At 43.9% G+C, this 26279-nt stretch overlaps 1 protein-coding gene across 1 annotated transcript in view; it reads left to right on the top strand.

The window, feature by feature from the left end:
- The window catches only part of LOC124794622, a 212408-nt gene that overhangs the window by 121768 nt on the left and 64361 nt on the right, over window positions 1-26279 (top strand). Inside the window, exons 14-15 of the mRNA XM_047258114.1 lie at window positions 15284-15405; window positions 15552-15734. Coding sequence (XP_047114070.1) covers window positions 15284-15405; window positions 15552-15734 — 305 coding nt within the window. The remainder of the gene's footprint in view (window positions 1-15283; window positions 15406-15551; window positions 15735-26279) is intronic.

Raw genomic sequence — 26279 nt, 5'->3', positions numbered from 1 at the left:
CAGTTACATTGCACATATTCGTAGTTCTCCTGAGCATCCAAATTACTGTCTCCTTTTTCCACCCACGGCTGTCCGTTTCCTGCATTGGTGGCCCAGGTCAGGGCTAATGATTGCAGTTTGTGTGTGATCCTTTCTGTCTGAACAGGAGTCCTTCCCTTTACCACCTCCCATCCAGGTCTGTCTGCATACACATCCATGGTGTACACCTAGGCCACAGATTGGTCTGGACCTTTCACATGATTCTAAGGACTCTGTTACTCCTATCACTCTCCACTGTCACTTCCTCTTGATTTTTGAAGTGTTCTGGGGCTCTGAAGTTGTTTACAACGATGGCTCGATAGCTGATAGTAATGTTGGCTTTGCCTTTATCCACAGAGGCCATATTGAACAGCATTCCTTGTCCGATGGCTGCAGTGCATTCACTGCAGAGCTGCTGGCCACATCTTGTGCACTTCAGTATATCCGTTCAGGCCCCAAAGAATCGTTTCTTCTGTGTACTGACTCCTTGAGCAGCCTACAAGCTTTCGATCAGTGCTACCCTCGCCTTCAGTGGAGTCCATCCATGCTCTGGACTAGTCCTGTCATTCAGTGGTGTTTGTGTGGACCCCAGGACATGTCGGCATCCCAGGCAACGAACTTGCCGACAGGCTGGCCAAACAGGTTATGCGGAAACCTGACCTGCGTTCTGATGTATGACACACGGTTTTTCGGCTTTGGGAGATGGAATGGCATTACAGTACGCACAACAAACTGCATGTCATTAAGGAGACTACGAATATCTGAAAGTCTTCCATGCGGGCCTCTCGAAGGGAATCAGTCGTCCTCTGCCGGCTCCGCATTGGCCACGCTTGGGCGACCCACGATTACCTCTTGCACCATGAAGACCCACCTTAGGGTCGGTGCCGCACCCGGTTGACAGTGGCCCATATTCTTGTGCACTGTCCCACTTTAACTGCCCAGCAATGAAATCTTGGGTTACCAGACTCGTTGCCACTCATTATATCTGACAACGCCTCATTGGCTGATTTAGTTTTACGTTTTATTTGTGAAGGTGGGTTTTATCATTTGATCTAAGTTTTAGCTCATGTCCTTTGTTCCTCTGTGTCCTCCACCCTAGTGCTTCCAGGGTGGAGGTTTCAATGCGTTAGGCCGACCGCCGTGGCAGAGCGGTTCTAGGCGCTTCAGTCCGGAACTGCACTGCTGCTAAGGTCGCAGGTTCGAATCCTGCCTCAAGCATGGATGTGTGTGATGTCTTTAGGTTAGTTAGGTTTAAGTAGTTCTAAGTCCAGGGGACTGATGACCTCAGATGTTAAGTCCCATAGCGCTTAGAGCCATTTGAACCTCTTTTTTTTTTTTTTTTTTTTTTTTTTTTTTTTTTTTTTTTTAAATGTGTTGCAGAGTGGCTGGCTTTTCCTTTTCATTCTCATGTGGTCGGCCAGCCACTGTAATATGCTTTCTTGTTTTACTCTCATCTGTTTCTAGTTGTCTGTTGTGGGGGGCAAAGCTGTAAGGGCAACAGCATGTTATTCCATGGGTCGCACACCCAGTTGGGATATTTTGTATCCCAGATAAACAATAGAAGGTGGGGAAATGAGAGATTTCAGGAGATTACATTTGAGGCCCATTGCCTGTAGAACAATAAACAAAGATCTGAGGTTCCACAGGTGATCTTCCATGGGAGCACCTGTCATGTCGATATCATAAAGATAGTGAATGGTTAAGGATAGTTCAGGGTTTGAGGATGATGTATGCCCACGAAATAGTCTGGAAAACTTACCCCAGGGCAAATGGATCAAAAAACTGAAATCATAAGGACTCCAAATTGTAAGGCACTTGGTCCGACACCAGATGCATGGCACCTGCAACAGAAAAATGAAAAGTAACAGTCATCTAACCCTGATAGATTTTCAGTACTCACATTGCTAACCACAAAGTACATGACAAAGTGGACAATGACTTGTAAACTGTGTTGGCCATGAATTAACTGAGAAGAGGAATCTGGTGTTTGTCACAACTTACAAGCTGATACTCAACGTGTGCCAAGATGGGGCATTGGAGGTGGGTGAACAACTGTTGGTTGAACTCAGGTCATGTAGCTAACAACTTTTTCAACACAGCAGTACACACCTAGTGTTACAGAAATGACTGGAGCGAAAACTCCATACAAGAGCCGAATGGCAGAAAAAGTACAGAAAACGAAACACATGAAAGTGCAACCTTCAGTGTTGCCACTTGTGTTCTACTAAGGAACACAAGGATATGTGTGGCAGTAAAAGAGAGAAAAGTTATTGGGCCATGTGGTGATTTCAACAAGAATACAATTGAAAGTAGTTTACTTAGAAAGTCTCAGAGCCATTCACATATCTGAAAACATACTCCATATCTTGGACCTTCAACAGTCTTCAGTGAGGCACCATGTCAAATGCTTCCCAGAAATCTAGGAATATGGAATCTACCTGATGCCCTCCATCCATGGTTTGTATGTTACCATGTGAGTAAAGAGCAAGCTGTGTTTTTCCTTAACAGTGCATTCTAAATCCATGCTGATTTGTGGACAGAAGCTTTTCTGTCTCAAGGACATTTATTATATTCGAGTTCAGAATGTGTTAAAGAATTCTGCAGCAAACCAACATTGAGAATATTGGTCTGTAATTATGTGGGTCCATTTTTTACCTCTCTTCTATATGGGAGTCACCTGCAATTTTTCAGGTTTTGCTAGGGACTTTGTGCTGGCTGAGATATTTGCAATAAATGAAAGCTAAGTAAGGGGCAGTGCCACTATAAAACTGATGTGTGATTCAATCTGGCCCTGACAACTTACGTTTTCTACTCGTTCAGTTGCATTTGAATGTCAGGGATGCCTGTTTCTATGTCCCCCCTGCGGGCATATGTGTGACAGTCAAACGACGGTATATCTCAAAATTTCACACGTTCATAAAAAATGTAACTTCGAGGTTAGCATACCCTGCAATAACAAAATAGCTCAACTTACAGCTCTCTCTAATTGAAGTGAATGTTATTGTTTTGAGTGCCATGTTCGGTGTTGACATGTTGTGAACTGAATGATCATGACAGTAGACAGACATCCCCTTTTGTCTTTGATACACCATGTGCTGTCAGAATGACATCATTCTTTCATGAAGTCTTGTGAACTGTAGATTACCCTTTCAGAAACTATAGCTAACATCTCCATGTATCATACAGGAAAAAACAATGTTTGAAGTTTTAATAAAAAAGAAGTTCTACTACATCTACTGGCACAGCTATATGTATGACATTACATGCATGGTAGATGAACTCAGATAAAAACACAATAATTAAGCAGAGAATACAAATTTTACAATAGAAAATGAACAAGAAAACGCTGAACTTTCTACATACAACCATAAGAAAAGAAAATCACAACCACACCTTAGGCATATACAGAAAATGCACGACAGATGTAATAACAAATGCAATCTCAAACAACCGACAGAATTACAGACAAGCTGCAGTCATATAAATGCTAAACAGACAGCAAGATTCTTCCAAGAAGGCTTTGGCTGAAAGGTGTTGTGCAGGTGTCTGCCTGCAGCTCAACATTTTGTTTTTCCATATATTGTTGTTATTCCAACCTGGAGTTTCCATTGTTTGATACAAAGAAACACTATTAAATAAACTTCATATAAAAATAGACACAAAAATTGAGACAGACCAGACCACACCAACACATACAAGCTGTAAAATCACAAGAAAATGGCTTGCAGCGACCTAAAACAATAAACTCTTATACAAAATAGGTAACGTAACACCTGTTTGAAAAGTTCAGAGACTGATTTAATTTCTGGCATGTAAGTGATATCACTGCTGTAACTGTGGTACAGCTTGAACTAACAACTGTGAGCACTGTATATGCATTTGACCAGAAAGGCAATGTGAAGTAGTGGATGTGCGGCATTAGTGTGTCGTCGTTGATACGAATCATTAATGGAGTACATCTCTAACTCGCGTTTTCAAGATGTTCTCCAGAATGTTGTGAAGAAGAAAAATGTGTGTGACTCCCAAACAGATGATGACAGTGGACATGTGCTGTGACTCGATTCAAATGAAAAATGCAGACAGTTCTCTTGTGGAAAAAATCATCATTGGTGACGAGAATTTGTGTTATTAACGTGGGCCTACCCCAGAATGAGAGCGCAGAAACTCATATGAAGAGTCTACACTTTGCTGACATAAACAAATTCAAGCCAGTGTGTGTGTGATTTGCACAGCATGCTAAATAAGGACTTTTTTGACAGTTTCACAAGATTGTATGAATGAATGTTCTGTTTGTTCTTCTCAAGTGGGGAGACACTATGTAGAACATCTGGAGCATTAAAACAACCATGTTAATGAAACTTCGTGGCAGATTAAAACTGTGTGCCGGACCGAGACTCGAACTTGGGACCTTTACATTTCGCGGGCAAATGCTCTACCACCTGAGCTACCCAAGCATAACTTGCGCCCCGTCCTCACAGCTTTACTTCTGCCAGTACCTCGTCTCCTACCTTCCAAACTTTACAGAAGCTCTCCTGCGAACCTTGCAGAACTAGTATTCCTGAAAGAAAGGATGTTGCGGAGACATGGCTTAGCCCCAGCATGGGGGATGTTTCCAGAATGGAACCATCTTAATTTTTTTCTATTCTTTTATTAATTCAGTCTCGCAAGTTTTTGGACCGATCGGGTATATTTTTTTTTTAAAAAAAGCATAAACATTATTCAGTACAAAAACATGTCTCACAACTAACTTGTATCTGTCATTTCAATTGCAGGAACTGTTATAAAACCTACATTGGGATGAACAGCAGGACACACGCGCACACGCACACACGCGCACATGCACACACACACACACACACACACACACACACACACACACACACACTTTCATGAAAACCACCACATACACAAGGTACCAGAACACAATAAATAAGCAGATACTTAATGATCATTGAAGTAGTGGAAACCAGACACTGTACAAAATCATTCAGATAGAGGTTAAAAACTTATGCTGCCAGCCCTTTCTTTCTCTCCTATTGTACCATCCCTTATTGTTCATCCCTTATTGTTCACTTATCTTTGCCCAGGTCCTTACCTCCACCCCTTCAACTCATCACTACCCCCTTCATTTCACTTACACATTAAATAAATACATAGCAATGTAAGTACATCATAAAATGCACACATGATGAACCACAGAGGAAGAGAACATTTTGAGATCAAGGGATAACCAAAACTGGCGGTTAAGATGGCAACACTTCTCACAAAACACATATACACACTTGTAGCCAGAATATGCAAATAAACAGTAGGGGTGCTACATTGTTTAATGTTCCACATCAAGGAATGTATAGTGCTGCAAAACAATCTGGGATTAGGCAAATAAATAAATAAATAAATAAAGAGCCAAGTGAGGGAATACCTAAAGACTGCACAAACAATGCTGTTTCCTGATGGGGTGAGAATTGAACATAAAAAAATACCTTAAGTAAAATGTGCATCTTTTGTATCAAACTGTTTTTAGATCTAAAAAGCAAACCAGATTGTAAATATATATCATTGCAGATCACCGATGTTTTTGTATTAATAAACACAGATACACACTTACTTAAAATTATACAGACATATTTAAAATACCTTCAATAATTATGAAGCAACTATGGACAATATGATCACACGAATGAAGAATACAACTACTTGAACACATCAGTCAACATTACGGTTGTAACAGTATTTCCTCCTAGGTATTGTACATCCTAATACTATTCAAGACTAGCATGACGTTTCCTTATCAGCGTGGGAACCCCAAGTATATGATCTAGTTACTGGAGGCTAGTTGCTTGAACAGAATGTAACTTGTCACAAAAGTGATGTTACTGCTGTAATACATGCCTTGTTATGCTAAAGCCAGTATTTAATGAATACATCAGTATTATTGCTCATCTTCTTATTTTATTTATAGATAATACTAGTGTGAAGCTAATTGAAAGTACGGTAATGGCAGGTAGCATTTGATGGATTTTTTTTTTTCCAGGAGCAAATTAGGGAGGTGTATTGCACTGGTGCTCCGATACTACAAGGGTAGCTCGTTGAATGGAGTCTTAATTTCAGAATGAATTCAAGTGGGGTAGTCGTAATAAAATGAAATTTGCTTAACTTGAAACATTGTATAAAGCTTAAAAGGGAACCTACATTTGTACATTTGGGTAAAGTGGTTCACAGTACTGACTGGAATATAGTATTTTAAATTCTGCAGGTAGCAGGCATAAATTACAGGGTGCGAGAGGTTACCTAGAACTTGTATGGAAATGAGACTGCAGTTACGAGATGAAGGATATGAAAGGTAAAGAGTAGTCAAGACTGATCCATAGCTAAGAAACATTGAAATAATTACGTATCTGTGATGTTAACAGAAAGAAACAATGCACTTCTCAAGGTGCAGCACTTGAACACAGAATGCTGCCCATCACAGAGGCCAGAATGCCAGGCAAACAGTAGGTGGCATATTTAGGTGGTACACTTTCAAAACAGTGTAGTCACAGTTATCTTTACAATCAATACTGTAGAGGGTACATCATTCAGCTGCTGAGAATACACTGCCACCTGGGGCCGACTGTCAGGTGGTGTGGCCTATTTGACTTCGAACGCAAATTGGAGGCGGGCAACTGTGGTTTTGTGTTAAATCAGCAAACATGAACGTTGACCATGAATCTCAAAGGCTTCCTGTGAGAGCAAAAGTTTCAGTAGTTCAGATTTTAAAGTCACTGTTATTTGATGCTAAAGGAACAGAACCTAGAGAGCAGTAGCGGTGTGTACATGGAGGTGACAGAAGTCATGGGATGGTGATATATACATATACTGATGATGGTAGTGTTGCATACACGAGGTATAAAAAGGCAGTGCATTGGCCCAGTTCTCACTTGTATTCAGCTGATTCATGCAGAAAGGTTTCCGACATGATTACGGCCCCCCGATGGGAATTGACAGACTTCAAACGCAGTATGGTAGTTAGAGCTCGACATGTGGGATGTACCATTTTGGAAATCATTAGGAAATTCAGTATTCCTACATCCACAGATACCAGACAATGCAGTTGCCGAAGGCCTTTGCTTAATGAATGAGAGCAGCAGCTTTTGCGTAGAGTTGTCAGTGGTAACAGATAAGCAACACTGCTTGAAATAACAGCAGAAATGATTGTGGGACATACGATGAACATATCCATTACAACAGTGCAGTGAAATTTGGTGTTAATGGGCTATAGCAACAGACAACCGCCCCAAGTGCAATGGTAACAGCACATCATTGCCTGCAGTGCCTCTCCTGGGCTTTTGACCATTTTGGTTGAATCCTAGATGGAAAACTGTGGCCTGGTCAGATGAATCCTGATTTCAGGTGGTAAGAGCTGTTGGAAGGGTTTGGGGCGCGCACCCCACAAAGCCATGTACCCAAGTTGTCAACAAGGCAGTGTGCAAGCTGGTGGTGGCTGTATAATGGTGTAGGCTGTGTGTACATGGAATGAACTGGTTCCTCTGGTCAAACGAACAGATCATTGACTAGAAATGGTTATGTTCCGGTACTTGGAGGCCATTTGTAGCCATTCATGGACTTCACGTTTCCAGACAATGATGGGATTTTTTTGCTTGACAGTGTGCCATGCCATCGGGCCAGAATTGTTCTGGACAGTTCAAGCGAATGATTTGGTCACCCAGAATGCCTGACATGAATCCCATCCAACACCTATGGGGCATAATCAAGAAGTCAATTCATGCACAAAGTAAAGCAATAGCAACACTTCTGCAGTTACGGATAGTTGTAAAGGCAGCATGGCATTTCTCTTGAGAACTTCCGATGACTTGTTGAATCCATGATGCGTTGAGCTGCTTCACTACGTCTTGCAAAAGGAGTCTGACATGATATTAGGAAGTAATACCATGACTTCTGTCACCTCAGTGTATTTGCATTGTCAACCTTGATTGAGATGTCATCAATGCAAAAGTTGGTTTGAGCGTGACAGTAATTTAGTAAGCATGGTCTCTTTTCAGTGGACATACCCTTGTCTCCCGTATAACATTGAACAGGATGAACAAACCAGATGGAGGAGGACCTACAGTTTAATACAGGTTCCAAACTATGGTGCAGTGCTGTATTTGGCTCATTAACGTACAGTACGAGAGCCCCCCCCCCCACTCCGTGCTCACCGCTATTTGGCGGGTTCATGCTTGGCTACCATGGGCCCCGAGCCTATGCGGCATCTTTTCCCTTCTATGCCGCGTGTCTATCCTCTTGCTGTTATTTTTCCTCCTTCCTTGGGGAACATGTCTGGGCTGTTTTTGGAAATGTATTCTGCATTTTCAGTAGTCAGTATCAGAGCACTCTCCACTGTTTTTCATTCCTCTTTTCTTTCTTCAGTGTTTGCGGTTCCTCTTTTTCTTCTGCCTCCCTGTGTGCTCCTTGAAGGCCAGCCTACAGGTCTTGTCGCGTAACAGGTGATTGGGTAATGCTTAATTCCCAGCCGTGGGTCGACAGATAGGGTTCGCATGTACCTCCTGGTACAGGCCGGGCTCGGGGAGGGGTGACTGCCTGAGCTGCTACCTTCCCACATTGCCGATTGGTCCCTCTGTCTGGTGTTTGGGAGGTGTGACCTGAGGTGTGAACAATCACCTATGATGGTTGTGCCCTCCTTCGGAAGGTGGCCCCCAGTTGGAAGGAGCATACCATTGGAGATGCAGGCAGTCGTGGAGATTTTCTCGCAATGAGCCACTCCTCTTCGCAGTCAGCAGCTATGAAATGCAAATGCAATGAGGCTAACGATTGAAAGATCCTCTCAGCTGCACCACAGTTCCTCCTGGTTTCACTTACAGAAGACACTCAGTCCTTCACTACAGTAAATCTGTTAATTATTCAGAAAGGTGTTGATGCAATTGCTGGCCCTGTGAAATCATGCTCTCATTTATGCAGTGGCACTTTGCTTTTAGATACTACTTCAGATTCTCAAGCCCAACAACTGCTTGCAGCTTTGCTCCTCCATGGCTATCCTGTTTGTGTCGAGGCCCATCGAATGCTGAATTCTTCCTGTGGTGTTATTTACTCTTGGCTGCTCGATGGTCTGACCGAGGCAGAAATTCAAATGTACCTTGCTGATCAGGGTGTCATTGCAGTCCATTGGTTGATGAAAAAAGTATATAACTTCATAGTGCCCGCGTGCACTCTCTCTCTTACTTTTGATAGTGGTTCTTCCGTCAAAGGTCAAAGCAGGTTATGAAGTTATCACAGTCAGGCCGTATATTCTGAACCCGATGCACTGCTGCTAGTGTCACTGTTACAACCACACTCGAGAGTCCTGTCTACACCCAGCCATATGTGTAACATGTGGTTGGAATGCTCACGAGGGCACCTGTCCGCCTCCTCCTCCCTTCTGCATCAACTGCAGTGGTGACCATGCAGCCTCCTCCTGTATTGTCTGTGTTTCTCGATGAATGAGCTGTCCAGGAGATCCGGATGAAGGAAAAAGTGCCTTACCCAGGCGCTCGCAAGTTGTTGGCTAGCCGGAAACCATGTGATCTGTCATCTGGCATGTACAGTACTGTTCATGCTACATCTCACTCCACAAAAGACACGGCCACACAGACATGCGACTTCTAATTTAGCACTGTGGTTGTGAACTCGTCCAGTGTCATGGTAGTGTCCCCATCCCCACATCCAGCTGTGCAACACGCCACCAAACTTTCGCCTGATGGGGTGAAGTCGTCAGCTACACAACTGGCAGGCTGGAAAGGACAGAAGGAATACTTCCATGAAGACTTCCTACGTCCCTTCAGCCAACCGATGTCCGAATCTTCCTCTGCCAGCAGGAAAGGCTCCAGGAAGGTAAACAAAGGCAAATGGTCTTCTCCTTCACTGACTTCACAATCCTCTCCAACGGTGTTGACACGTGATACCCTCATGCGGCCAACCTCCATGTCACCGGTGTGCACCACCAACTATTTTTCTGCCCTTGCTGATGCTTCTGTAGACCTCGTGGAGAAGATGTCCTGCCTCCGTGCCCTGTAGCAGAAAGTCTTCGAAGGCTGGCTCTCAGCAGCCACTGAGCTGACACTCCTTCATTTCTTCCTCGTCATGACACTGCACCCATGGAACGTTCATGATCTTTGATCCAACAGACCTCTTTGTTTACGGCTGTTCTTAGAAACGCAGTGCCCACATGTTCTATGCCTTCAGGAAACTAAATTGCATGCTCACGACTGCTTTGGTCTCTCAAATTTCTTCCCAGTCCATTTTGACCCCCCCCCCCCCCCACCCACCTGCGAGGATGGCATTCCATTTCATGGGGGAATCGTGCTGCTCTTGCAGGATGGGATTCATAGTCCACCCATCTCCCTGAGTACCTGCTTTCAGGCTGGTGTGGTTCACCTTTTCCTTCCTCACTTTTCCCTTTTTATTGTTTACATACTTCCGTCATTTGATGTCATTGGGGCAGACTTCCTCCAGCTTATTGGGCAGCTAACTCATTCCTTTCTGCTGCTCAGTGACTTCAATGTGCATCATCTCCTTCGCGGTTCTCCCAGAACCTGTCCAAGAGGTGCCTTCTTGGTTGCCTTCTCAATCAACTCAACCTCTTCTGCCTTAATGCAAGAGCACCCATGTTCCTTTCAGACTCTACGCCCACCTGTTCCCATTTGGACCTATCCTTCTGCACTGCCCAGCTTGCCCATCATCTAGAATGGTCCGTGCCCTCTGACATATACTTGAGCAACCATTTCCTGTGTGCTATCCATTTGATTGACCCCACCTGCGTGCACATCCAAATGGCGGCTTACTAAGGCTGAATGGAAGCTTTACCTCTCCCTGTCGACCTTTGACGAACATCATTTCCCTAGTTGTGATGACCAGTTGGAATATCTTGCAAACATTATCCTTACTGCTGCAGAAAGTTCCTCTTTACAGTGCCGTGTCCTGGTCTCCTGGTGGACTGAGGTGTGCTGTGATGCAATTCGTGTGTGGAGATGGGATCTGTGCATTTTTAACCATCATCGTACGATGGCAAACTGCATACATTATAAACAGTTGCGTGCACAGTATCATCACATTCTTTGGGATAGCAAGAAAGCTAGCTGGATTTCATTCACTAGTTCTTTTAACAGTTCCACTCCCTCTTCTGTAATGTGGTGCAACTTGGGTGCTCTCTGGGACTAAGATCCATTTCCCAATTTCTGGCCTGACAGTAGCAGATGATTCATCGTGGACCCTATTGCTGTCTTCAACACCTTGGGCCGTCATTTTGTGGAGATTTTGGGCTCCTCCAACTATAACCATGCCTTCCTCCATCAGAAATAAGCAGAGGAGTCTCAGAATCGTGAGTGCTGCAAAGCTGCCTTTACTGTGAGGGAGCTAGATCATGCTCTCACTTCATCCCAATCCTCCACACCAGGGCCAGATGATGTTCACATTCATAGGTTGCAGCACTTTTCTCTTGTGGGCAAGCACTTTCTGCTTCATATGTACAACTGCATATGGGGAGAGGGCCCATTTCCCAGTTGCTGGTGTGAAGCCACTGTCATACCCATATTTAACCGCAGTAAAGACCAACCCACCCTTCTAGCTACTGCTCCATTTCTCTCACCAGCTGTGCTTGCAAGGTGATGGAACATGATTCATGCCCAGCTGGTGTTGTGGCTCGAGTCTTGCAAACTATTAACCACTAGAGTGTTTGGATTTAGAGCATGATGTTCTGCAGTTGGTCATCTTGTCACTTTGTCCACCCGTGTCGTGAATGATTTTGTGCAGAAATACCAGACTGGCCGTATTTTTTGATCAGGAGAAAGCCTACGACACCTGCTGGAGGACTGGTATCCTCCGTACTCTTTACATGTGGGGCTATTGTGGTCGCCTGCTCCATTTCCTTCAGGAATTTTTAAAAGTTTGAGTTTTCAAGGTAGTTGTGGGTTATGCCTTGTCGGACACCTTTATCCAGGGAAAATGTGTGCCTCAGGGTTCCGTTCTGAGCGTCATCCTCTATGGCCTGTCTCCTCACAGGCATCTTTGACTCCCTTTTCATTGACGATTTTACTATCTATTGCAGTTCTCCACGGGCCTGTCTCATTGAGTGGCACCTCCAGCGATGTCTCGACAGTCTTTACTGATGGCACATAGTCAATGGCTGTGGTTTTCCAATTGATAAAACCCGTTTGTATGAATTTCTGGCAGCACAATTCGTTTCTTCCACTGTCTTTACATCTTGAGCCTGTTGCTCTTCCATTCATTGAAATTCCTGGGAGCAGATCCAACCACCCTCCTCTGTTTGTACTGGTCCCTTGTCCTTCCAAAACTAGACTAAGGGTGTTTCATTTATGCATATGCACATTCTTCCCTCTTACACAGTCTCAGTACTATCCACCATCGTGGCACCTCTTTGGCTAGTAAGGCCTTTTACACTAGCCCGGTTGAGAGTCCGTATGCAGAAGCTGCCAAACTACCGCTGTCCTGCTGCTGTGACTTTCTCCTTAGCAGATACACATGCCATTTGCGATGCGTGGCACCCATCCTATGCCTTCTTCTTCGATGACTCCTCTGATCACCAGTATGGGTGCTTCCTCGCTTCACTGTTTCCTCATGGAGGTTGCTTTTGGCTCTTGCTTAACTTCATGCTACCTGCAACTTTTCCAGTGGGTATAAACCCTTCACTACCTTGGCTTTGTGTGGCAGCCGATATTCACCTTGGCCATCATTCGCTTCCTAAAGACACTACTCCAGCCTTGCTCTATCACCCTCAGTTTCATGACCTTCGCACGGAACTTTGCGGTAGTACCTTTGAGTACACTGGTGTCTCTCAGACTGACCATGGCGTTGGGTGTGCCTTCATCATTGGCACCAATGTTTTTCAGTATCAGCTTTTGGAACACTGCTCCAGTATTTATAGCAAGAGTTCTTCGCCCTGTATCAGGCCACACAGTACATCCGGCCACACAGGCTTTACTATTGCGTCATCTGCTCCGACTCTCTGTGTGGCAAAGCCTCTGTGTACTGTACGCCATCCTTGCCTGAGTGCAACGGGTCCAGGAAAGCTGTCACTTGCTCACTCTTGATGGAGCCACTGTGATTTTTTTATGCAGTTTCCTGGTGACGTCGGTCTGACAGGAAACGAGGCCGCTGACGGTGCTGCTGAGGCCACAGTCCTTGGACCTCAGCACGCAAGTTCTCACATTCCCCCTGATAATCTCTGTGTTGCTGTCTGTCGACAGCTGGTGTCACATTGGCGTCAACACCTGATCCTTCCTTCATGGAAACACTCAGGTTTATTAAGCCCCTCCCAGCAGTTTGGACAACCTCCTCTCGGCCCTCTCACCATGAGGAGATCATTTTAGCTAGGTCGCATATCAGGTACTTGTCTTTTTAACCATCACCATATGTTAAGTGGTGCTCTCCCACATTTTTGTACTCATTGCACTTAACCTTTGATGGTCCGCCATTTTCTGATGGAGCGCTGAACACCTTGCTGTTGTGCGCCCAAAAACCCCTCTGCTATTTTCTGATGGAATGCCATTTGTTTAACCACTTACGTTCTCGTATGTGTTTCCCATCTGAGTTATTGGCCGTTTCGGTGAACACTGCGCAGGCTGTCGACTGCGTTTTACTTGTTATCCGTCGTAGCAGTTTGGGGAAGGCTTGGTAGACCTTTCTCCATGTCGCTGGTTTTAGCTGTCTTCTCTTCCGTGAGTTGAGGTTAATGTGTAGTCATATTGAACTCCTCTCTTTGTCTTTGTGTTGTACAGTTCTGATGTGGGCATGTAAGACCCTAGTTGTTTTTGCGCCCTAAAACAAAACAATTACAAGAGTGTCGAACCGTAGCTCTTTAAATCCACTGTCCAGAAACAACCTCTGAAGTAGTGAGACACGCTTTCATATTGATTTTGGCTTATACATATGATATCACAATGTGCACCCAGTTTTCGTAGCATTTTAAGCACATAGGGTTATTCAGTAGTTAAATTATGGTCATCCTGTGACCACTGACTTGCTAGAATTCAGTGATAATTGTGTAGTGACTGCTAGTCAATCCCTCCTGTTGTTATATTCTGTTACCTATTGTTAACTGCAAGAAGTTTGAATTTCCGTTTCTTACTCTGCCAGTGTGTACAAAGTGACTTTACTCTTTTCAACATTGAGTTGTCTCTGAGAATTCTTATGGGAGTAATTATTCCCTGCATTCATTACTTGCATTCCCAATATTCTCATTACTCTAATCTTACAGAGCGAAAAAATTATTTCGAATGTTGGCAGTGTGGGAGTGTTAACAACTTCTTCTTCATTATTATTTATTTTCCAGCTTGTATTTGTGTAAAATCAGGTCTTTTTGTTTGTACCTTCACTAGGTTGTGAATTGATGATTACCATTGATTTTTACTGATCTGCGAAATTTTGACACTCAAAGTTGATCAAAGTTCCGAATGAAATAATCAGTTTTAACCAGCCAGGAAGCTTCTAATAAGTGCATATTCCTTTGCAGGATGGAAATTAGTTCTGGAAACAGTCCTCTGCGTTCTGACTGTCATTTCTCCACAGTATCCATTCTTGTGGTACTGCTTGTCCCGCAAGGTATGCAGAAGAATTTGTGTAAGTTGAAGTGTTTGAAAGCTCCTCCCCATCCCCCCCCCCCCCCCCCTCCCCCGCCCATCCCCCCAAGAGCAGTGGACTAGAGTATAGCTTGTATAGGGGTGAAACTTCGAAAATAAACAGTACATGTATGGAGATAAGAGGCTTATGGAATGTGGTGCCATGTAAGAAAATTAAAGATAGGGTGGGTAAGGCATATAACTAATGAAATGTACAGAATAGATTTGAGGAGGGAAGAAATTCATGGCACAACTTTGGTAAAAGAAGGGATTGGTTGAGAAGACACATCCTGGGTCATCGAGGAATAGTCAGTTTGGTTGCAGCGAGGGGGATTGTAAAGTGCGAGACCAAGGATTGATGTAGGTTGCAATAGTTATGCAGAGATAAAGAAGCCTGTACTGGATAGACTACTGTGTAGAGCTGCATCAAACCAGTCTTTTGATGCAAAACAGCAACATCATCATCTGCCAAGAAATACTGACAGTTTGTACAGTTGAGATATTTCACAGATTTGAAACAAGCTGCAGTGCTTCATATACAACCTTGCCCTTGCTTTAATTACAGCCTTTCTTCAAATTTTAACTTAATAACTTATGTTAAACTATTTCACAAGAGACTTATTCTTGTTTTTTGAAATTTTGTATTTTTTTAATAGGACGACTGTGGTGTTACAATTGTCATGGTCGAGGGAGAAAATTATTCTCAGCTAGAAGTTAAAAATTCAAAGCAATCAAAACAGAGTCCAGCTGCCAACAAAGACAATACTTCAAGGACAATGTATGTATTATTGCTGTTGTAGATTAAATGTTCACATTTATTCTTAGAGATACTTAATCAGCTTTGTTTTGTACATTTTACTCAAATATGTGAACTTATTTTTGTGTGTTATCGTACATAATTAAAGGAATAATGCTTCTTCTCAGGTGTTCGCAGGATTCTATCATCACCTTACTTCCAACTGGTGCAGAGGCAGTCATGTGTGTGAGAGGAATTGAAAACACTAACCAGTTTACTGGAACACTTTTGGCAGAAACATGTGTAGATATATATAAAAAACTTTTTGAAGATTTGGGTAATGGAGAAGGTTCATATGATGGTGGTTTCAAGTAAGTTTGTTTTCTAATATGAGGACATCAAATAAATGTTTCCTTCATAGAGATGAGCTTTATGTAGAATGGAAATTTTGAGGAACTCTTGCTTCTCTATTGCATCTCCTGTTCTGATATGATACATATGCATGGATGTCCTGGTTTCCTTCTTTTGAGCTATGTAATACTGATGTGTATCAGTTTCCAGTTCTCTGGCAGTTTGTGACTGAAAATATTAAACTGTCACAAGTAAGTATTTTGTATACGTAAAATAACAAAAACTTCCTAAGTTTAGCCAGCTACTGACCTAGCCTTAGAAAGTCCTAGGGGGAATTTTCTGTTAGTTCTTTATATTTAGCTGTATTGCATTAAACTGTTGTAACATTAGTCTAGTTAAAAGCTGGATGGCTTCTTCAGGACACTTCTGTTTCAACACCAAGAAATACAAATATATGTGTGTGAAAAATGAGTGATAGAATTCATCTTATCTGGTGGTTTCTGTGGAAGTGCAGCTTTTTTCCTTGTATGGAGAACATGTAATTATATAATTCTTTTCCTTCAGTTGCCATCTACCCATCAAACTTGAACATTCACATTCCACCTCAGATTTTACAATTAAATCCTAAGTTTATGCATATTCCTTCAGCTTCATACATTCATTTTGCGAAGACTTATGTCTCTGCAACTGTTGGCTATCCTTTTGAGTAATAAATATTTATGTAGCTGTAGCAAAACTTTGTAAACAGTCTTCTTGTTATGCCTGGCTATGACTCAGCATCTCCTCCATATGTTGAGTAGCAATCAGTCTTCATAATATTGTCATTAATTAGGATGTTATAGATGTAAGTTACATAATATGCATTAACCAACACTGGTTGCCACATTGTGATGTATATCCTTTTACACACTTGAATTATCATACTTACAGTGAAGATACAACCTAGTCTTCTTTTATTACCGAAAAGCGACTGGTTTCTGCAGGCAGTAGATCGCTTCACTCCATTTTGGCCATTTCCTGAGATACCCCTTTATCTTGGCACCTCAGAATTCATCCTTTCCATATTGATAAGTAATTTCACACATGTGGAATGAAACCATTTTATATTAACATACCTCAGTTAAGTCACTTCTGTTTCACAAAGCCACATCAGTGTAGGTTGTTACACTTTATTTGTAAGCATAACATTTATCTTAGATTTATTGAATTGCTGACAAACTTCAGTTCTCAGCCTGTGTGTTGTGAAACATTTTATTATTTCTTTCGTGGTTTGCTACAAGAATTCAGTAGAAAGGTGACTATCGTTCATCCAACTATTTTGGCCAAATGCCTGTAGCAGTTGCAAGCAAACCTATATGACATCTATCAGCTTATCTATTTGCCACTGTGTGGAGTCATGAATACATGCACTGATAGGATGGCAGTGAGACTCAATTTTTAATATGCAAACAGGTTGTAATTTGAAGTAACTGGTTATTTATATAAATCGACAAATGACGTATGATAAGAGGTATTCGCAGATAAGAAATGACAACAAAGATTAGAATGAATGAAATGTACTGGACAATTCGGAAAGAAAACTTATTGAAAATGGTGACCAGAAAATGATTTACTGAAGTGGTCAAATCAGGCTGTAAGAGCTGAAGAATAAAACTCTTATTTAATTTGCTTTCCATTTAATGTTGTGTATGTTCTCTCTCTGTGGTAATCGGCATTAAATTTTTTAGGATGACCAATGTATTCTAATTCCAGCCTCCCTTACTCACTCAGACTTGTTCTCCACCAACTTTTATTTTGATATAAGGTTCTGCTTGTGTTGCCTTCAGAACCTTTGAGCCCTTTCTCTGTCCTTCTGTGCCAATAGAGAAAATATTGCTGCCCTTCATGGAATCCTATCCCACTTGCTCATTAAGTACTGTCCAATCTACAGAATCAACTCTAGTGACATTAAAATAAATTCGATATTGGGGTGCAACCTGTTGTACAGAGGCCTACCTGTATATAGGTCCAGTCAGTCCCTATTAAGCAACAGTGCAGTTCTACATTTTACCATGACTCAATAATCCCTGAAATGTTTCCACAAGACATCTTTATTCTGTAATAAAAAATTATAATGCCCTATTATCCAGATCAAAACCCTACTGTTGCAATACTAAAAAGTCCACCTGAAAAACTATTTAAAATTTTGGCCTCCTATTCTGTTTTAGAACGTTACTACGAACCAGAATCACACAACTAGTAGTAAAGAGCCATTCACAGATTCAGTAACTTGCCTGGATGACCTACTTGACATGGCTTTCCTCCAGAGAGTTATTTCCACATGCTTTACAGTACTCTCGACCTAAGCATATCTTCAACTTAGTGTTTTCAAACATGAATCCCTCAAAAAATTCTGTTCAAAGTCCTCACCTTCATACACCCCACTTCAGATGTACTGGACTGGTAAAATATCTGCTTCAGTTCACCTACTCTGTACAGTGTAAAAAACTTCTTTGTCACTCACTTTACTTACCAGGAAAAAACACAAAGCCAATATCATACATTGCCTCCCACAGCACAGGTGCAGAACAGCATCATATGGCCTTGTTGAGTACTCTTGATGCGTCCCACACACAGTCGGCTACTTATCTAGTTTCCTCTGATGTATAGTGCACACCTGGCCTATTTAGGGGGGATGCTGAAACTCCCAAACCTATGGCACAAAGCCGCAGCCCAGTTTGTCACAAAAACTTCATTCAACTAAGAACCAGGGAAACATGATTTAGCTTGTTAGTCTACTTCTTCCAGTTGTACAGTCATTTGTCATCTGCCCTATATTGACCTGTAACTCTTCCATCCTAAATGCTTCTCAGTTTCATTCAAAGTGAATTTTATGTCTTCCTTACATTTGGCAGGATGGCTTTATTGTCTGTAAACCTTTGTTGGTATTTGACAACTTTGCATTACTCTTACAAAATTTTATTACATTTTTTTTAGATAGCTGCTATGGCAGTGTGATAAGTTGAAATCTTGTCTTTCCCTGTTCTTTGTTCTTGATTTTATGTTGTTCCCTCTTGAATTTTGTAGATATTGCAGATTACACTTCTCTCTGTTCTTCATCCAGAATTTCAAACCTCTTTCCTAATCTGACAATTACCTTAGTTCTCAAATACCATGACTGTGTGCTGGATTTTCTTTATTCATACTTCTGTTGTTAATGTGGGATCGGAGTTGTTTCTGGTACCTCTCTATTTTCTGATGCCAAAATCTTTGTCTTGTAGCACCTTGTCAGTATTTCCTTAATTTCTTTAGGATGTTACTGTTGACATAATTTCAGAAGCTTCAAGGGACATTAACTGGGTGAATGGTGAGTCTCACATTTTTCTGCACTTCCCATTATAGTACTGCGTTGTTGTTGATGCTGATAATGTGAAATTGTATTGATACATCTCTTGTTTGTAGAATTTGGGTACCAGACCAAATGACACTATGCCCTATACCTGCCAATGGTTTTTAATAGTCCTGAATGCATGCTATATAATGCTGCTTGGTTGTTTGAGCTTAAATCATTGGTTGTTCTGTCATGCTCTGGCTGCAGTACTACTGATCACAATTTCTTCCATATCTGTATCTTGCCTGTCTTCTGGCACAATGTATGCAAGCTATCCTTCACACAGACTCTCACAGTCTATTTGTCCTTTCTTTTGCACTTAACATACAAGTTGAAGATGAGACTATTCTGTTGTTTTTGTGCTCTGTTTTCTTGTTTTCTAATATGTATAAAACAGAGCACAAAAACAACAGAATAGTCTCATCTTCAACTTGTATGTTAAGTGCTATAAAACAGAGCACAAAAACAACAGAATAGTCTCATCTTCAACTTGTATGTTAAGTGCAATATATCATTGACGAGGCAACCATTGGTTGCGAAAGCTAGAATTTTGTGTGTATGTTTGTGTTTGTTTGTGTGTCTATCGACCTGCCAGCGCTTTTGTTTGGTAAGTTTCATCATCTTTCTTTTTAGATATATTTTTCCCACGTGGAATGTTTCCCTCTATATATATATATATATATATATAAAACACAAACATACACACAAAATTCTAGCTTTCGCAACAGACGGTTGCTTCGTCAGGAAAGAGGGAAGGAGAGGGAAAGACGAGAGGAAGTGGGTTTTAAGGGAGAGGGTAAGGAGTCATTCCAATCCCGGGAGCGGAAAGACTTACCTTTCTGAAATCTTAATAGTGAACATTACTAAATAATGGTCCATCATACATCACATCCTCTTTCTTTGTTGACTGTGAAGAAATTTTCTTGTGTATGATTGATTATGTAATCATTTATCTTCACCATTTCGTGGCACATGTGAACTACTTAACTTTTATTTTAAAAAAGGTGTTGATTTTGTTAGTAGGTTAAATACTTTAAATCGCCTCCGTATTAATTTCTGCAATTGTATGTTTTGTTATTCTGAACCACGTAAATTGTCACATGGTCCACTCTTATGTTCATATTCTCTGCTAGTTAAGTTACCAGTGTTGCCCAGATATGCATTTGTTTCAGTTCTAACAATTGAAACTCCAGTTTGGCATATCAACAGTGTAAAGCCCCCAGGGGCTCAGCATTCATTTGCTGGGTATGGGCTTGGCAAACCCGGGGTTCCTGAGCTGGGGACTGGTAAGCGCCGCCCGTCCCCTGTCACCGTAACCTCTGAGCATACTTCAGCGACCACCGTGCGGCGCGGCGGTGGAACGTTGTGTGTCTCAGGGAATGGGGATCTTGGCTTGACCGCCCGGATCGCGAGGATGGAATAAACCTCTATAAAAAAAACCTCAATCTCAAGGTGTGCTGCGCGCTGATGAGATGCATGGCTGTTGAGGTGGAACAGTCGATAGCGGGCAACCTCTGGGGAACCTGCCGCACCTCAGTTGTATAAGGCTTACCTAGGCACGCGGCGCTCTGTCTAGGTGGACTTCTAGTTCCCTAGCTGCTCATAGGACCGCGATGGATCCTTCGAAATCCTCTTTTCTTCCTCCCAGCGGAAAAGGTGGGCTGCTGGAAGGTTCTAACACCCAGTCTCTTAAGAGGGCCCATGCAGTCAGTCCCCCTGACTCCGGCGCTTCTTTAACAAGTCCAGTCTTAGGTAACAGAATGCATTCTGGTAATCTGAATGTGTTTCTCATTGTGAAACGGAAGGAGGGTAGTTTTGAGAAGGTTTCGCCCTTCTATATACAAAAGGGATTGGAGGGAATCTGTGGCTCCTTAAAATCGGTGAAGCGCTTACGTAATGGGACCTTGCTAGTGGAAACTTCCACTTCCCAGCAAGCAACTAACCTCCAATCTGCTAAATGCCTTGGAGAGTATGCCATAGACACTGAACTGCACAGCACCTTGAACTACAGCAAAGGTGTTGTGACATGCCGGGATCTAGTTGATATTCCCAAGGAAGAACTGCAACGTGAGTGGGCTCCAGAAGGTATCGTTGATGTCCAACACATCATGAAGAGGGTTGATGGCACTCTTGTCAAATCCGACTCCTTTATTCTAACCTTCAGTAGCACAAAACTTCCTGAACATGTTAAAGCTGGCTTCCTTCGCCTTAGTGTGAGGCCTTATTTCCCGGCCCCAATGCGCTGTTTCAAATGCCAGCGTTTTGGGCATACCACCCTCGGCTGTAAAGGCGAAGCGACTTGTGGAAACTGTGGTCAGGCTGCTCATGAAGAAGTTGGTTGCTCGTCTCCGGCTAAATGTGTTAATTGCTCTGGGAACCACCCTGTTTGGAGTCGGGACTGCCGCATATTTTTAGAGGAATGCAAGGTCCAGGAAATAAAAACGACCAAGCGTATCCCCTATGGTGAGGCCAAGAAGATTTATAAGTCGATGCAACCTCCCACATTTGCTACATCTTTTGCATCCCTGGTACAGAAGCCTACTCCAAAAGTCGATGCCTCGACGCAGACTGAGGTGGTGAGTGTTGGCACTAACACCTGCAGCTGTCAGTGCACTTGCACCGCAGCTGTTGTTTCAGAGCCAGTAGCCCCTACTCAAACGGCAGACAAGGGTACAGTGACGAACTTGGTCCAGCCCCTCGCGCCTCCAACAGCTGAGGTTGTCCCCAAGCCCAGTGCGCCAATTACCACTCCCACATCAGCTCCCTCAAAGTCCACCAAACCACAGAAAGCTACTGTGCAGCAGCAACAGCGGGTCAAATCCCGTGGTAAACCATCTGACCATGCGGATGTTGTTTTACGCGAGGCTTCATCTGATTCTTCCCCAGAGTTGATGCAATACGATGTATGTGTGGGGCACTCATCTCGTCCCACGCCTGCCCCTCCACCTGCTGCGGTCTCCCCGCCCCGTCGGAGAGACAGTATGAAGGTACTACCCCCAACATAGATGGCTCCCATACTCCAGTGGAACTTGCAAGGGTTCAGGACGCATGTGGAGGAACTTCGTCTACTTTCTCAGGGTAGACCACTGTGTCTCTGTCTCCAGGAGACGTATTTCCATCCAACATACTCCCCTGAGATACGAGGCTATACACTCCACAAAAAGGACGACCTGCGTGGAGAGAGAGCTAGAGGAGGCGTAGGTATTTTCGTCAGGACGGACTACCTCTCCTCGCCTCTCTCACTTACGACGACTCTACAGGCCGTCGCTGTGTCCGTGCACGTGCGTCATCCATTGACTGTATGTTCACTTTACTTGCCCCCACATGATGCTCTTGATGAAGCGGCCCTCACCGACCTTCTTACACAGCTCCCCCAGCCATTCATTATTTGTGGTGATTTTAATGCCCACAATGTGCTTTGGGGCTCTGCAATTACCTGCCCCAGGGGTAGAGCAATTGAGAGGCTTCTCCTGTCATCCTGTGCCTACTTGCTGAATGGAGGACAGAGTACTCATTTCTGCACGGCGACTGGGTCGTTCTCTGCCATTGATCTCTCGCTTTGCTCTCCAGCTCTTGCTGCCAGTGCTCACTGGGAAGTGGTCGCTGACTTGCACGGCAGTGATCATTTCCCAATCTGGATTCACCTGCCAGATGGCGTGGGCCCCGAAAGGCGACCACCACGATGGGTGCTCAGTGGAGCTGACTGGACACTTTATAGCCAGTTGGCCCAATTCGAACACTGTGCGAATGTTGAGATGTGGGTGGATCATATTACCAACACGGTCCACCACGCCGCTGCAGCATCCATTCCACAGTTCACAGGCCACCGGAAAAGGCCACCTTTGCCTTGGTGGAGTGCCGACTGCTGCTCTGCAATCAGGACCAGGCGTGCGGCTCTGAGTCGGTTCAAGTGTCGGCCGACTGCTGAGAATCTTGCAGCCTTTCAGGTGGCGAGGGCAAGATGTCGCCGCATTATTCGTGAGAGCAAGAAGAGGTCATGGCAAACGTTCCTGAACACCATTAATCATTCCACCAAAAGTACCATTGTGTGGGAGACCATCCGGAAAATTTCTGGCAGAGGGAGGTGCCCCATAGCTGCTGTAATGTCTAACGGCACTCTCCACATGGATCCGCGAGACATTGCCCAGACTATGGCAGCGTATTTTGCCACAGTTACTGCAACAACCAGTCAGGATCCAGGTTTCCAGCGCCATAGAGCGGTTGCTGAGAGATGTAGTCTGAACTTCCAGTCCACCTCTCATGAAGTTTACAACTGCCCATTCTCTATGTGGGAGCTGGATTCTGCATTGTCTGGAGCTCGTGACACATCCCCTGGTCACGACAGGATCCATTACAGTATGCTATGGCACCTCACAATGCGCAACAGAGAACTCCTCCTCGCACTTTTTAATGACATTTGGGCGTCGGGTAACTTTCCTGACGCGTGGCGTGAGGCAGTTTTACTCCCTTTTTTAAAACCTGGGAAAGACCGCACGAGCCCAAGTAGCTACCATAGTATTGCCCTCACTAGTTGCATAGGGAAGACCTTGGAGTGGATGGTCAACTGCCGCCTTGTTTGGATGTTAGAATCCCGGCAACTCCTTAGTCGCTTCCAGTGTGGGTTCAGGAGGTTCCGTTCCACCTTCGATAACCTTGCCCTCCTGGAGGCGGCTATACAACAAGCTTTCCTCCGCCGTCATCACCTTCTAGGTGTATTTTTCGACATCGAGAAGGCCTACGATACCACTTGGAGGCGCCTCATCCTGGCGCAGCTTCACGAATGGGGTTTTCGTGGTTGTCTTCCTCTTGTTATTCAGTCTTTCCTCTTGCCACGATATTTTAGATACCGAATTGGTGACGTCTTGTCTGATCGCTTTGAGCAGGAGAATGGTGTCCCTCAGGGTAGCGTTTTAAGTGTGTTTGCCATCGCTATTAATAGCATTACGTCCATAGTGAAAAGTCCTGTCCAGTGTTCTTTGTTTGTGGATGATTTCTCTCTGTTCTGCTCTTCTTCAAGCCTTGCAACGACAACTCGTCAGTTGCAACTTACGATTAGGCGTTTGGATGACTGGGCGCAGAAGAGTGGATTAAAGTTTTCCACCGAGAAGTCTGTATGTGTTCTTTTTAACCGTTCTCGTTCGATTTTAACCTTTACTGAGTTGCGCTTGAGGGACACTATTCTTACTTTTCAAGACACGGTGAGATTTCTGGGGCTCATTTTTGACTCGAGGCTCACGTGGTTACCTCATCTTAAAGACCTGAAACGGCGGTCGCTTCAGGCTTTAAGTATTTTAAAATATCTTAGCCACAGTACATGGGGAGCTGACAGGACTTGTCTGCTCCAGTTTTACAGGGCGTTTGTGCGATCTCGGCTCTATTATGGGTGCACGGTGTATGGGTCTGCGAGGCCTTCGTAATTAAAGATTTTGGACGTTGTCCACCATGAAGGGCTTCGGTTGGCCACTGGGGCATTCCGAACTAGCCCCATACCAAGCCTCTGTGCAGAGGCAGGTGAACCGCCACTTCATATGCGGCGACGGCTACTTACGGTACGCCAGGCATATAAAACTTTGTCCACACCCTACACACCTGCATACCATACCATTGCTCAGCCTCCTCTGGCACGGTTATTTCATAACCGGCAACGTGCGACGCAGCCCTATGGGATTCGCGCACAGGATTGCCTCGCTGCGATGTCTGTGGCTGGTCTTCGTGTTTTACATCGCGGTTGGAGCAGATCTCCACCTTGGCTCCTCCGGTGTCCCAAACTTATTTTAGATTTGACTTGTTTTAAGAAGGATGGCACGCCAGATTTTACATTCCAGTCACTGTTTTTTAACATTTTAGATGTGCATCACGGTTTCACTGTTGTTTACACTGATGGCTCCAAACAGGAGAATTTCCTTGGCTGTTCTGTGGTGTTCCCTGATCATGTTACCCGGATTTGCCTCCCTGCTGAATATACCGTTTTCGCAGCGGAGCTCCATGCGGTCCTGAAGGCACTGGAGCAGATGCATCGTGTTCGGGGCGATCGATTTCTTCTCTGCTCCGATTCTCTTAGTGCCTTACAATCACTGCAGAACCTATACCCGACTGAGGAGATGGTCCAGCTGATACATGACCAACTGTACTTGCTCCAACAGCGGGGTAAAGAGGTATCCTTCTGCTGGGTGCCTGGTCATGTCGGCATATGGGGCAATGAACAGGCTGATCGGGCTGCCAAGGAGGCCTGCAGAGAGCAGGATGTGGTCCAGTGTCCTATCCCCTTGCAGTCAGTCATCGCTGCACTCCACAGGAAGTGCATGGAGTTGTGGGAGGACGAATGGCTGGCGGTGACGGCCAATAAACTGCGGTCGGTAAAGTCAACCACTCGGCCGTGGCGTTCCTCCTGCTGATTGCTCAGGCGGGAAGAGGTGGCCCTCACACGTCTTCGGATCTGGCACTGTCCTCTCACACATAGCTTTTTATTACGGCGGGAGGATCCTCCGTTTTGTGATGCTTGTGGTGTGCACATCTCTGTCCGGCACATTTTAACATACTGCATTTTATACCGTGATGCACGGGCAGAAGCACAAGTTGATGGGGATCTACCTTGTGTTTTAGCTAACGATGAGGCGTGTGTGTCTAGGGTTTTTAAGTTTTGTGATGTGTCTGGACTCTGGCCTAAACTTTTAGGCTGGAGGTTTTAGTGTGTTGCAGAGTGGCTGACTCCTCCCTTTTTTCCTTGCGGTCAGCCAGCCACTTCCATCTGCTACATTGTTTTAGCTCCCTCTACCATTTTCTTCCTGTGTTGTCCATGTTTTACTGCTGACGCCCTGCTTCATCCCACGCTTTGGTGTGGGTGAGCACATTTTTTCAATGATTGTTCCCCGTGTTTTATGTTCTGTTTTATGTCAATGTTCTGAGGTTTTTTTTCTTGACACCCGTCTCACTATGATACTGCACGGGCGCTGAAGACCTTGCTGTCGTGCGCCCACAAACCCCTGTACTACTATCAACAGTGTAAGGACGAGGATAGATTGCTACTCATCTAAAGATCACATGTTTTTGCCTACGTGCAACTAAATGTGTCATCTTTATGGTAAGTAGCAAGCTATCCTTTTCATTATATTATTGTTTATTTCAATTCTATTAGCCAGACTCCTCCTGCCCCTTCCTCTGCGCTGTATAAAGTGATTTGTTAGATATATTTAGT

This window comes from Schistocerca piceifrons, chromosome 4 (assembly GCF_021461385.2).
Source record: "Schistocerca piceifrons isolate TAMUIC-IGC-003096 chromosome 4, iqSchPice1.1, whole genome shotgun sequence".
NCBI lineage: Eukaryota > Metazoa > Arthropoda > Insecta > Orthoptera > Acrididae > Schistocerca > Schistocerca piceifrons.
Note: the sequence above shows the minus strand (reverse complement) of the source record. Positions and strands in the feature narration are given on the sequence as shown.